We start from the raw sequence: 13,742 nt of genomic DNA, 5'->3' as shown, positions 1-13,742 counted from the left end.
ACTCAATATTTTTGTTTTTTTATTTGTATTTAATTCAGATTAATTTGGAGAGATTCGTCTTTGCTTTGACATTTAATAGTTTTCTTTTGATCAATTTCAGAAATGCTGATAGGTTCCCTTGTGATTCCATGTTACAAAACTATAAAGCATGAGTTTTTGATTGTTCCACGTAATGAGAGCTCATCCCCTTTGAGTTTACAAAAGCGAGAGGCTGGTCTCCGCTCAGATTGAAAAGTTTTGTACTGGGAATTGTGCTGGTGAAGTCGTGGTCGGTTGTTCATTTTGTCTTCATTCCTCCTGTCAGTGTGCTGCCCACCAGTCAACATCGTAGAGGGATTAGAGCTCCTTCTAATGAGTCCAGTTTGTGCCTTTTCACTAAATCTCCATGCTCCCCTTCCATCGGTGCTGGCTCTTCCTCGTGCTCGCTTCATCTCTCTCGTCAGTCCCCCTCCCACCTCCCGTCTTCTGTCCACCACCCTGCCCCTCCCTCCTCATCCCTTTACACAGTGCATCATTTGAAGAGGTGAGGCTGTTGAGCGCTTGGAGGAATAAAAGTGATTTATGAATGGGCCAACCTACCTGGGTGCTGGAGGGGGAAGCCAGGCTCTCTGATCCAGCAGCCCATTGTTCCCTTCCAGCCTCACTGCAGGGGAAGCTCCTCTGCCTCTCGTTCCTCTGATCTCTCACCGTGCCTTACTGGCGCCGCATGTAACCGTTAAGTGACTCACAAACTACACAAATACTTATGCACTGCAGGGGTGCATATGTGTGCAAGACACTTTCTCAGAGGCAAACGCGTACTACACACCCACAGTATGCAGCTTCCAGCCTGTGCTTACTTGGCAGTCGGCCACTCACAAGTAGCTGCGTGTACGCTCGCGCACAGTTTATATTGTTACGCTTGGTGTGAATTTGTTTTTCATGATTTGAAGTGTGTCCGATTTTAGATGTTAATACACGTGAGGAGAGCCAGATGGACCAGCCAACAACCCTATCGGTGAAATAAAGAGAGGTGACAGGGAAGGTGTTGTCGCTGCTGAGGACAATGTATGAGACCCTTCTTGTCACCATATGCTCTCTCTTACACACACACACACACACACACACACACACACACACACACACACACACACACACACACACACACACACACACACACACACACACACACACACACACAGTCAGTACATGATGGTAGAATGTTGGGGTTTTACGTGATAAAATGTAGCTGGGGCGCCGTCTCTAAGATCTTCCTATTTTTACAGAATGATATATGATAATTCATGATGACAGGATGGTGGAGGTGATAAACTAGGTGAGGGGAAAGGTTGTACACAGGTGCCCGGCTGTAATTCATTAAAAGATAACCGATCGCTGCGATATGTCGAAGGAGCCTTTGGAATCCAGGTGAACCGCACTTTGTGAGTTCTTGTAGTCCACGATGGGAGGTCAAAACCTACTCTATGTAGTCTGGAGAGACGGATTCTGCTGATTTTCCTTTTTGCAATTACACACGTCTCCTCAGTATTCTCGGTTATTATCTCCAGTTCTTCAATTAGACTTGGCTTAATGTTGTTGTAGCTTATTCGAGTTAAATTACTCACTGAAGACTGTTCCCATTAACGATCGAGAGAGCCTGGGTACCAGTTTGCTGCAGCATGCCTTGTGACTTGATTGAAAAGTTGCCCAATAATAAATGCCCTCCTAGTGTCCACCTCTGTATGTGCTGGGACCAGTCCAACAGACCAGCCAGAGGACAAGCCGATACAAGCCCCAATCCCCCTGTGACCAATCAGAACGCCCACACTTCCTCCTAGGGCTGGGCCAACCGTGGCTCTGAGCCAATAGATAAGCTCAGCCGTGCTGTAATGCTCTGTCTGTCCTGTGGCATGCTGAAACATTGAGTCCCGACTGCAATGTTGCTATAGCACATGTTGGAAGAGGGAGGGGTGAGGGTAGCAGAGGGAGGGAGGGATGGATGGATGGATGGATAGAGGGGAAAGAGAGGAAACGAGGGATCAAGGGAGAGAGAGAGAGAGGGAGGGATAGGGAGGGGTACGTCTCTTTCTGAAGGGACTCAAGGACATAGAGAGCTTTTGGGAAAGTGACTATAGCATGCAAGGAGAAAAGCTTGCATTGTGAAGGCACTATAACCCCTGACGGTATGTTTTTTTTTTTTTTGCCCACGTGCCAAACCTAGAAAGAGCAGGATTTATTTGTGGCACTTAAAGTGCCTCAGCAATGCAGGTAATAAATATGACAGAGCAAGGTGATGTACTTCCACAGCACAGCTGTCAGGCATCTTTAATATTTTCTTCACCCATTTAAAAACAAATGTAGTTTTATCTATTTACTTGACTTATTGGAATCAGTCATATTTGTTTTTGCGTTTGGTACGTTAACATTGTGTTTTTTGAAACACCGGGAAGCGTTATAAACATCAGTATAGACCTTGCAGTATAGGAAATATGATTTCACATGATACACAACTCAAGAGAAGATGTCACTGAGTACATTTTTAGCTCGCTGGTCACCCAGCGTGAGTGATTGTTATTATTATATATGTTTTACTATGTCCCGCGTTTGTACTTCATAGAGCCTGTCTCAATATAATATAACATTTATAAGTATTTGTGTGACCTTGTATTTTATTTAGGGATGTCTAGTTCATGCTTTTGTTATTCCAAACCAAGTCCTTTTACGATTGAGTCTTTCATAGGCTAGATTATGTGAAATATATATATATATATTTTTTTTTTGATCAAGTGAATGAAGGATCAAAAGTGGTTTAGGCTTTATGTGATAAGCTGTGAAATAATTCTGAATAAGCTGACAAAATAATTTTAAGGAATGCCTGGCTGATTGGTTTTTAGTAACCCTAATGCACTCTGAGGGACACGTTCAAGCTGATGCTAAACCGAGCTTAGCTGTTGAATAATGTAGACCATGTTACCTTGGTAACCCCGTACGGACCCTGAAGTCAGTGACTCCCATGTAAATGCACTATGACAGGTCAGGGAGGATAAGGATTTTTGTTTGTTTGTGTTGTTTGGTGTGCTTGTGCTTGAGTGTGCGTGTGTGTGTGTGGATTCTTGTGTCCGAACATGCAAAGAATATCGAAGAAAGAAAGAAAAAACAACGGTCCCTTATAGAAAAGCATTATATTATTGGGTGTAGGCGGAGCAGCTGACAGGCAAAGTTGTTGGATAAAACTTCTATTGCACAATCTATAGAATCATGGATCTGTGTGGAATACACAGTTGTTTCAATGGAGCCTTATCTGTGTAATCCATAGTGCATTCATTCAAGGTCCATCCCCTCGCCATTATCAAGTTGGCTGTTCACATTTTCTGTCCCGCTCTGGGGCGGATGGCCGGTTGTCTCGGTGCTTAGGAGAGGCAGGAGCTGATACAAGGCCCTTTGATCCCTATTATTTCCGTCTGCAAACAATGGATTTTAATTACCAAACCGCTCCGTCAGCCACAGCTTCTTCCTCCGCATGTGTGCCTAGAAGTGTAACTGTTGAGAAAATTTCCGACTAATCAGCTGCAATATGGAAACTTATTTGTGTCACTTTGGATCTGTTCTGCCAATTACTGTGGGAGAGAATTTGATGGTGCATTTTTTTTTTTTCTGTTGCGTTTAAGTGTGTGTGTGGGGGGGATACTGGTGCTGCTGGCTTGCCGTGTGTAAAGGGACCCTCGCAGGTTACAACACACAGAAAGGAGTGTTTCAGGGGGAGGGGGTGAGTGTAATGTGTTTCTGGGGACAGAAAGGTGGGAGGCAGGCCAGGGAGTGAGGGGTGATTTAAAGTGCTAGATTTGCAGCGAGGCCGTAGATCATGGAAGCCCCTCCGACTATCGGCCCGTGTGATGACAGTGCGCCACGCTACTGAGTCGCCGTCGATCGAAGGACCTTCAGCGCGGCTAAATTCTCCACCGCTCTGCAAAACCTGGAGTCGATCCCTCTGTTCTATTTACTGCTTGGTACCTCAGTGTCGACGCACATGCAGTTAATTTCACAGATTTTTTTGTTTCATAGATACTGAATGGAACTTTATAATCGCAAAACCGCCAGTATCTCGGTCGCAGTTAATGAGTCATTGTTGGTAAGAAATGAAACCTTGGCTTCGCAGATAAGAAGTCATTTAGATGCTGTTGAGCGGGTGAGCTTGTGGCTGAAAACCTGAAAACGATGCAAATGACACGATGGTTCAACATGAAGACTGCTAATGACCTAGAAAGTTTGTTAAACTACAATATGTACATGTTATCAAAGTGAAACTTGGATCGAGAATGTTTTTCTCTGAAGTCCACTTGCGTAAAGCCAGCCAAAAACAAAATTTCTAGTTCAGTTTCTCACTTTGGATGAGCACAAAAAAAGTCAATACCATCAGTAAACAAAACATACATGGAAAAATATATACATGCAGTTAAAATAATATCTGGGATATATTGTTATGTCAAAGTGCATAGGTGTAGATATTGACAAGCAGGTTTTGTTTTCATCAATTTAATTTCTTAATTTAATTTAAAGTCGGAGAAAAGAATGGAAGAGTTCGTAGAAAAAGGGCAACGAAAAGGAGTTTCAGATGGTTTTCTTTGCTTTGTTAGCGGCTCGCTGAAGGCGCGATGACTGTTATGACAGCGAAGGGAGGCCGGTGAGTGTGGATGCTCTGGTGACAACGTACCCAAGTCTGTCTGTATCTTTGGCTGCGAAGTAATTTGAGCTCCGACTTTCATTTCCTCCGCCTCGGTTTGTCAAGTCAAGTGTTCAACGTGCTGTTACCAAATCTTGTCTTGTGATTTTGTCATCTTTCAATTTTGTTATTTGCACACTGAAAGTGTGTTTGCTCCGTCATGTCGGTCCGATGTCAACTACTTAAGTCATTTTCATTGAGCAGGTTGAGTCCACTTTAGTTTTATTAACATGTTCCACTGTCCCCAAATTTGCACTGCCAAACAACTGAAGATGGATGCACAACTTTTTTATTATGTCATAATCCAGATGAAAAGTGATGTTCAGTAATGATATGGTGGTTATATAGGCCATAATGCTATTGAGAGGTACAGTGTTCCTGATTTAGGTGTCTCTTCATTCTAATATAATCTGCATGTCCTCGCTATATCTTTTACGTCAGTTTTGGCTTTTGGGTAAAAGGATGTATATTATGACTATTAAGGCCGGTGCTGAAATGAGAATGAGGCCTTTTTCAAGGTGCTGAGGAGAATAAAGTGCAAAGGAAGAGTAGCACGGGAAAATAATTGGGTCATCTCGGACCAATGGGACATTAACGCGCCATTGGGCTTCTCTGACTGTCTTGCTGGCCCCTTCTTCATAAATTGCTCTGAATCAGGACGCCCATAATATCAGGTAATTTAAGGCTGATTAAATCTTATCCTTTATGGGCCCCCACATACTTCCAAAATGGACAGACAACTATACCTGAGATGTTTGAAAATGCATCTGGTGTCTACTAAACAACCTTCAAGGCACCGGTGAATAGCGCAAGTGATGACCAAAACATCATAGAAACGCACCTCTTACCCATCTTCCCTCTTCCCGGTTTATGCAAATAGTCCTTAATAAAAGCATGCTCACTCAGGGGCCTCAGGTACAGGCAGGCAGAGGAAGGTCACATTGTAGGGAAAATTATTCTCTTCACGGCATGGTAATGAAAGCCTTTTTTTTATTTTTTTTTATTGGTCGGAGCCGGCTAGGTTCTTGTCCTTAGCTCTCTGCTGCACTGCTGGCCTGGGCGCTATCTGTGTTTGTTTACTCTGTCCGAAGTAGCAGTAGGTCGGCCCCGACAAGGTGAACCGGTAGCTAATTGCTTCTATGGTTGGAGTGATGGCCGGGATGATCTGTAAGGGACCTGAAAAATTAACCAGCCATATTTGTTTTGGGATTATAGGCTGCTGAAATTATTTGTCGCGCTAAATATCTGTGGTTTTTATTTAGAGACAGTCGTAGAATTGAGAGTCTTTTAAGATCAGTGAAATCCTGAACCCGCCCAGCTGCCACCGCCTTCCAAACCTCTCGCACATGATGAAGAGCGCCACCCTGTCCAGAGTGGGAAGGGGAGGGTTTCATTTAGAGTTTGGTGTGTTGCATTTGTGAATGATTTGTTGGGAACAGGGTTCACTATCTCAAAGGACCTGAAAGTATTGATCCTGTCCCCGATGAGCTGACACCTCATGTATCGTCTGAAGTCGTCCGATCTCGAAAGGCTGCTCCAATAAGGACTCTGCAAAAAAAAAAAAAAAAAACCTACCGGTATTGAGGAAGGAATGTACAGACAAACCCCTGGAACATTGGAACAAGCTCAGTTTCCTGAAGGCAGCATGGATAACGTAAGGCCTTTAAAGACATTTTTGACAAAATCTTTTAAATTTAAGGCACATTCAGTGGTTTATTTGTCCAAAACGATATCAAATGGTGTTCATCAGCAGGTAGATTTTACTCAGTTTTCATAGTTTTTTCATTTTTTGTGGCGTGGCTAAACTATATCCTTATCCGCTGATAAAGAGCTCTAGTATAAGTTAGTAGGTGGAGTTTGTGTTGTATTTCAAGGTCAAGCATTAACTTGATGTTTGCTTGAACAATTTGGTTAATGCTGTGTGTTATGGACTATTTGTTCACACAAGTACAAAGCTGTATGTTTGACCATATAAGCGCTGATCACGTTCAGTTTTGTAAAGCATTTAATTTTCCCAAGGCAGAAGGCACCTTTTGGCGACTACTTTCCGATGCAGAATCTCTTTTCGTGAGCCTGAAGCCTTAGTTAATGGATGACGGTATGCCAAACACGTCTCCTACATCAGAGTAACCATATGTTTGTGCGCAGCCATTAATCTCAGGCTGGATGTTGACTGTTCCCGTTTTGCCCCGTCCTACCCAAGTTATTGTCCCCCGACTCTCACTTCCTGTTGTAATAACGGCTACTGACCACCACACAGATGGCTGTCAGCCAGGCGAGGGCAGCAGAAGCGACCTGTCGACCCCTACACTCCCACACACAGTTGCACGCGCACACACTTCCGCTGTATTACATACAATGACAAACGCCAACACACACGGAGCTGAGCGTGTCAGAGAGAGAGAGCGTCCTGGTCAAAGACAAATCGCAGCCCAAGACAACAGGCCCCGGTGTAGCTCTCCTGAGGGACTCTTGAGATCTCTCACAGGGTGACCCAGTTCCATCAAGTCTCCCCTTCTACCTCTCTCCCCTTCCATTTCCTTTTCTCAGCTGCATGTCTTCCAGCATTCTCGCAGACTGCGGCGTAAAGTGCAGATGTGTTAAAGCGATCCTCACTTCACTCTAAATATCTATGTCCTTCTCGTGTCTGATAACCTGGGTTGTCTAAATGTTAACTTCCAGGTCAAGTCGGCTCCTTCCGCTCAGTTAAAGGTCTGCAACCTGAGCTAACGAGACTCACTCTCTTTTTTTGTCCCTCACTTTACCACCAACCTCAAGGGCCAACACGCAGTCTCTCTCATAGCACCCTCGGCCACTGCTAACATCACTTACCGAAGAGATAAAAAAAAGGATTTATTTCTTGGTTCTTAATTCACTCTCTGTTTTTTCTGCCTTTACAGCAAATAGCTTAACTGCAATGCAGCAGTGCCAGTATGGGGCATTAATATTAATGTCCGCCCATTTTGCCCAGCATGGCAGGGAGCCTGTCAATCTAGTCTTCTATTGGAGGGGCTCCCTACACCAGCAAACACCTGCCCAGCACTCAAGTGCCTGCTTCTGACACTAGAAGGCGCCAGTCTGCCCGTATAGTGTTGCAGGCATGCATTTATTGGCCAGTTGTTCGACATATAGGAGCTATTTCCAGCCAATCCAGAACGCACAAATGTTATACATTGCACCAATAGAAGGAAGAAAATGGGCTCAAAAAGAACAAAGGCTTTTTTTGTGGGACAATTGCCCTTGATTTTGATGGAAACTGTTATAGTAAAAAAAACTAAAAACTGCATTCCTCTATAGGCTAGAAGTCTTACTTGAAATAAAGCTAAAAGAGTGCTGTTTAACCACTGGGAATGAGTTTTATGTTATAGCTTCAGGCAATAATCTGATGTGGCAAGGTCTTTTCTTGAATAATTTGCTTGTTTAAGTCTCAACTCATACCCAGTGGGAGCGCCACGGATAAAATTACTCAGAAGTCCCCCCCTGAAGATGGCAAATCTACAGTATGCAAGCAAATAATTCTTTGTAACAAAGGCGACACATTGTGAATGTGAGATTAGGCAGAATGGGTGCGGTTGCTATCTCATTTAAGCAGTGCTTCGCTGCATTAAGTGGTTGAAGATGGCTGCAAGCAATGCAGGTGTGTGTGTGTGTGTGTGTGTGTGTGTGTGCGTGCGTAAGCCTCTGTGCAATGAGAGGTAGAGAGAGAGAGCGAGGGAGCCTAGGATCAGTGTGCTGCGCTGTTCATCACTGCAGCAGCACACCAGCCCCGGATCTCTTGTCCGTACAGAGGTGCTGACTGCCTGCCCCCCCTGCCTCTCGGCCCCTCTTTCTCTGCTTTCCTCCAGAGGGTGTGCTGATGATGCTCTCTTTCATTACTCCACCAGGAGGGAGACAAGATGTAGGTTTAGCAAAACCCCGCAGGGGAACCAGCCATCCTGATTACCTTCAGTCTTGCAGCCTGCCAGCATGTTGGTTTGCATTTCTTTCTTTTCTCCTTCTTAATAGTTAAACGCTTTTCATTGATTGCGCAGGCTGTGGCCTTCTTGCTCTGTGCTCAAGCCCATTTCCTCTCTGTGCCGTTTCAGACCCTATTTACCTCACTGTTGTGTATGTAAACACTCCAGCGCTCACATAGGGGCTGCTCAGCCATATCAAAGTGCTTCCTTTTGTCGCAGTTCAAAGATATGCCCTGCATGATTATTCAGGGTTAATCAAGGTCGGAAGTGTTCCCTCCAGCGTTGCAGCTTTAATGCTTATTGAAGGTACATTGTGTACCTTACTACAGACAAGCTACAAGAACAGTTCAGGCATATGGCTTTGAAGTGCCTTGTTTTATATTCCATAGCATTTGCAACAATTGAGGAGTTGCGTTGGCAGCCTTTGTTTTTTACATCACATATCTTCGATTGATGAACTGGTCCTACACTAGATTACGGCTGCGTCTCATTTTTTATTTTTCTCATGAACCATATGCCTGGATGTGTGCCCAGGGGCTAAAGGAAGAAGAGAAGGAACAGAGGCAGAGGTTGGGGGTGAATAGATAATGGTTTAGTTCAAACGCTAAACTAAAGCTGGAAGGAAGAAGGGTGCTAACTTATCCTTTTTTTTTCCTCCCGAATAACATTATTACAGCGTGTCAAATCTCATGGAGGTTATTTTTTATTTATTTATTCTTTTCAAATGTGGCACTGCTGCCTTTTTGCGATCTAATAAGGAATGTAAACGCGTGTGACTTCTTTTTACTCGTAAAACAGGCTCTTTTTTTCAATGCCGAGGAGGAAGTGACAGTCGGCCTCGCTCTATCCCCACTGTGACTCCATCTCAGTCTTCCTCTTGCACACTCTTTGCAGTCACTTCTCTCTGTGGCACACATCCTCTAAATGACCTTCAATGGCACAGAACTGACTGGCTCTTTTCACCACACCAGGCTACTTCTGTTCAACAGCACCGCTCAAACAATGGATTTTTTTTCTCCCATTCCCACCTTGTCTGTTTGCTCCCCGGAAGGAGACCTGAGTGAATGCAGCTAAATCGTGTGTAATTACCAGTTTGTCTCCCAATGATGGGCGCGTTTGCGTATCATCTAGGGAAAAAGTGGCTTCCCTTTTTAGCTGAAGAGATGATAGGGGAACAGGTACTCTAAAATCACACACAGCTCTCTTGTATCGCTCAAAGCATGATGTAAATAACACTCTGCTTGGGAAAGCAACTCCTCCCTAAGTTGATTTAGTATTCTTGTCCCTATGTGTGAAAATGGGATATGCTCTGCTGTATAAAAAAAAGAGAGAGGAAAAAAAAGTGTTGGAATATGCTGTGTATCAGCAGTACAGACACTGCGATGTGTTTGCTTACAGCAGCTTGTGTCTGGCCCCTAGCTACGATACAGTGCATGATACGTTCAGTCATGGATAGATTCATTTTAGCACTTTACATTTTAAAAATATCGACTATACCTGCTGTCCCTTCTTGTTTTTTTCTCCCAGCTCAGGCCATTGAAACACTCACTTTCATTCCTCTTTCTCCATGTCTCCTCCGTGCAGTGCCATGCGAGTGCTGCTATCTAAACTTCCGAGGCCTTGGATCGTAGACGAGAAGAAGGACGACGGATACACTGCACTGCACCTGGCTGCCCTCAACAACCACGTCGAGGTGGCTGAGCTGTTGGTGCACCAGGTAACAACACACAAGCGCACACACACACGTATAAATAACTGATTCTAATGCGTGCTTAACACTGACAACAAATGCAGTTATTCATACTCCATCAGAGGCCCCTTTTCGTTTATATTAATGAGCCCAAAGCATAGCTGCATAAGCTCAGCCTGAACTTCTGGCTTTCCACGCCTACAGACCATTAAGAGCAGCTTCTACTGCACTCCCTGCAGCCAGCAAGCTGTAGACCAGTTGATGCTGCTATAAGTGCCTTTTTTTATTGAATCCATACGGTTCACAGAGCCTCCAGGGGTATTCTTTAGTGCTGTTGGGCCCTCATACCCTCCTCTTCTTGCAATCATAGGTTCATGTTCTTTTCCCTTCTGAGATTGCAGGTTTAACTCTCTCAGGATTAACACATACAGGAGTTTACAGCAAAAGCCACCTGACCAAACGGGAACTGGGTTAATTTGGATATGGTGCAAAGCAGCGATGTTGCTGCAACATTCCAACGCATGAACGCTCGCTGCGCGAGCTACCTTTCAGCGGGGACGGCCTTTTCCCCAAGTCTCTGCAATGGGCTGGTTTGCAGTGATGGCTCAGCTTTCTATTCAGTTATTGCACCACACTACAAGGTGCACTGCAGATTCCCTGCCAGCAAGCCAGTCAGTCAGTCTTATTACTTGGGGATTTCACACACCGCCTGATCACAATGCTTATCTTCCCTCCACATCTCCTCAGCTGAGGTGTTTGCAATTGGAAATGACAATCACATGCAGGGTTATTGTAGGATGCGTTTTTTCCAACCCCCTAGGTGACACTTTGTTGGTTGGCAGGGTTGAAGGAAGGAAGGAAGGAAGGAATGTTCTGCTGTGGCACGTAAAGCCAGTAGAGTAGACGTTACAATCTTTCATGTGCTGAACAATTTTTTTTAAAAACTTTTTAACTGACATTTCATATTTTAGTCCTGTTCTGTCACATTTATTATCATTTATGTGCACAAAATATCATCATTATTACGTGCACATATGTGTGACTCATTATAGTTGGTTGTTAATGTATGCAAATATGTTTGTGTGTTTGCTCCTCTCCTGCTCTCCCCCATCCACCTTCAAGGGCAATGCCAACTTAGACATCCAGAACGTCAACCAGCAGACGGCACTACACCTGGCAGTGGAGCGTCAACACACCCAGATAGTCCGGGTTAGTGGACACTCTTTTTTTTTTCCTCATGCTTCTATCCTATTTTTTTCCTCCTCTCCCCTCTCATTTCCAGCACAATACTGAAGATCTTGTCTCGTTATCTCTCTATCAGTTTCTCATTCTGGACTAAACACAAGAGGGAGTAGAACAACCCCAGTGCAGCCTCATATTTAATTTACACTGGTGGATGTCCTGCCGTTAAATGTGGTCCTGCTTCAGATTGATGCTGTGGAGGGAAAATGTTCTCTCAGGCAGTGTCTTGGTTAGTCATTTGGCGTAGTATTGGATTGAGATTGCCACGTTGCCATCTTGTGGACTCAAGCAAAAATGCACTCCATAATTGGAGAGTACAACACTGAGGCAGTTCATTGTAAGCAAAACCTCAAAGATCAGCACTGAGGCCATTTGCATTGCGGAATCAAATTGACGTTGTTTCACAGTTTTTGCTGACGTTTGACTGCCTGTTTGTGTGACTGTCTATTGACGTGTTGTTCTTAACAGCTGCTGGTGCGGGCGGAGGCCAAGCTCGACGTGCAGGACAAGGACGGGGACACACCGCTCCACGAGGCACTGCGTCACCACACTCTATCCCAACTGCGACAACTCCAAGATATGCAAGACGTCAGCAAAGTGGAGCCCTGGGAACCCTCCAAGAACACAGTGCGTATACATCAATTATTAACCTCACTGTTCCTCCTAGATCACAGTAATATGCTTGGGTCAAGGTTCCTTACGGTATCGTAAGGCATCGTTGCATTAAAGTGCAATGAAACGCCGTTGAGTATTGTTTCACAGCCAAGAGAAGCAGTTATCAACAAGAAAATACACTGAACACACTTGAGGCCACTTGTATTCATCAGGTATTGTGGCACCTCATTATCCAATAGGCTGCAAGTGTGATTCATTTATACATTCCCAAATGTATTTGCTCACGAAAGCCACACACACACACACACACACACACACACACACACACACACACACACACACGAATGCAGCGTGTTATAAGAACTTTAGATTACCTGCCAGGGCTTTACTGCCCTCTATAAAAGGCTCAGTTTAAAGTTTAAAAACTTGTTCCATTTATATTCTTTACCTGTTTTTTTTGTTATTATTTTTTTACAGTGGAGGGTTTGGTTATTACTCAGCATAAATTGGGCAAAACACTTGGAAACACCCTGGACAAGTCACCAGTGTATTATAGAGCTGAGGCACATCCAAATATGTTCACACCTAGGCATAGTTTCTGCCTCCGCACCGCACCTGTGTGTGAAACAGAATAATGCACCTGTTAATAATAATGAACAAATTCATATGCACATGATACTATTAGTTATTTCTTCATACCAAAGCCGAACAGTGTCAGATCTGTAAAAAAAAAATCCTAATTCTGATTAGCTAACACTAATCAGAAATATTAGAGACTCTGAGCTGTATGTCTTTGAGCTGTAAAAACATACCAGAGACAACCTGTATAACATTAAGAGAACCGTCAGACGGCCCGACACGAGCGGCCAAGCAGCCTCTTGACCAGCCTGAATGAGTTTGTTCCTCTGTAGAGGCCGTGTCAGACCTGAACCCTCTTCATGTTCACACCACATCACTAATCCCTACAGGGATGAGTTTAAGGCTACAGGGCCTAGCTGCAGCTTCCGACTTACCTGTCACCTTCTGTCTCCCTTCGACTTCCTTCTCTTCTCCTCCTCCGCCTACTCTCTTCTGTCCCGCTTCCTGCCCTCCCTGGTTCCCTGCGGAGGAGCGGAAGTGACAGACAGCGGGCCTAATTGAGATATGTGCAGTTGGGTCACTCTCCCATAGCTTTCTCTTCCTTCAAGATGAGAATTGAATTAGCCGGCCCGGTGGCTCCATCAGCAGAGATGTAAAAGCTACTGGTTGAAGACAATCAGACATGGAAGGCCCACATTGAGAGAGAGAAGGAGAGGGAGAAGGAGAGAGGGAGAGGGAGAGGGAGAGAGAGAGAGAGAGAGAGACTTTGAGTTGGGGTGAGATTGAGCTGGAGGATCAAGAGAGAGAGACGGGACAGTTAATGGGATTTTGGCTTGGGCAGTGGGGGTCCCGATGCCTGACAGCCATCTTAAGGCGTGTCTTGATTGGCTAATTAGGGATGATCTCATAGTGCTTTATTATGGTCCATCTGAAGCCATCTGAATAATATTAAAATCAGGAC

At 44.5% G+C, this 13,742-nt stretch overlaps 1 protein-coding gene across 6 annotated transcripts in view; it reads left to right on the top strand.

Annotated features, from left to right (window-relative positions):
- Positions 1-13,742, top strand: part of mib1 (MIB E3 ubiquitin protein ligase 1) — a 49,854-nt gene that overhangs the window by 28,983 nt on the left and 7,129 nt on the right. For all 6 annotated transcript variants that reach the window (XM_068603339.1, XM_068603321.1, XM_068603313.1 and 3 more), the window contains exons 13-15: positions 10,240-10,372; positions 11,468-11,554; positions 12,056-12,214. In XM_068603339.1, coding sequence (XP_068459440.1) covers positions 10,240-10,372; positions 11,468-11,554; positions 12,056-12,214 — 379 coding nt within the window. The remainder of the gene's footprint in view (positions 1-10,239; positions 10,373-11,467; positions 11,555-12,055; positions 12,215-13,742) is intronic.

Source organism: Clinocottus analis, unplaced genomic scaffold (assembly GCF_023055335.1).
Source record: "Clinocottus analis isolate CAN_PGR_092001 unplaced genomic scaffold, fCliAna1.0.p SCAF_11, whole genome shotgun sequence".
Classification (NCBI taxonomy): Eukaryota; Metazoa; Chordata; class Actinopteri; order Perciformes; family Cottidae; genus Clinocottus; species Clinocottus analis.
This window is presented reverse-complemented; position numbering and strand designations above follow the sequence as displayed.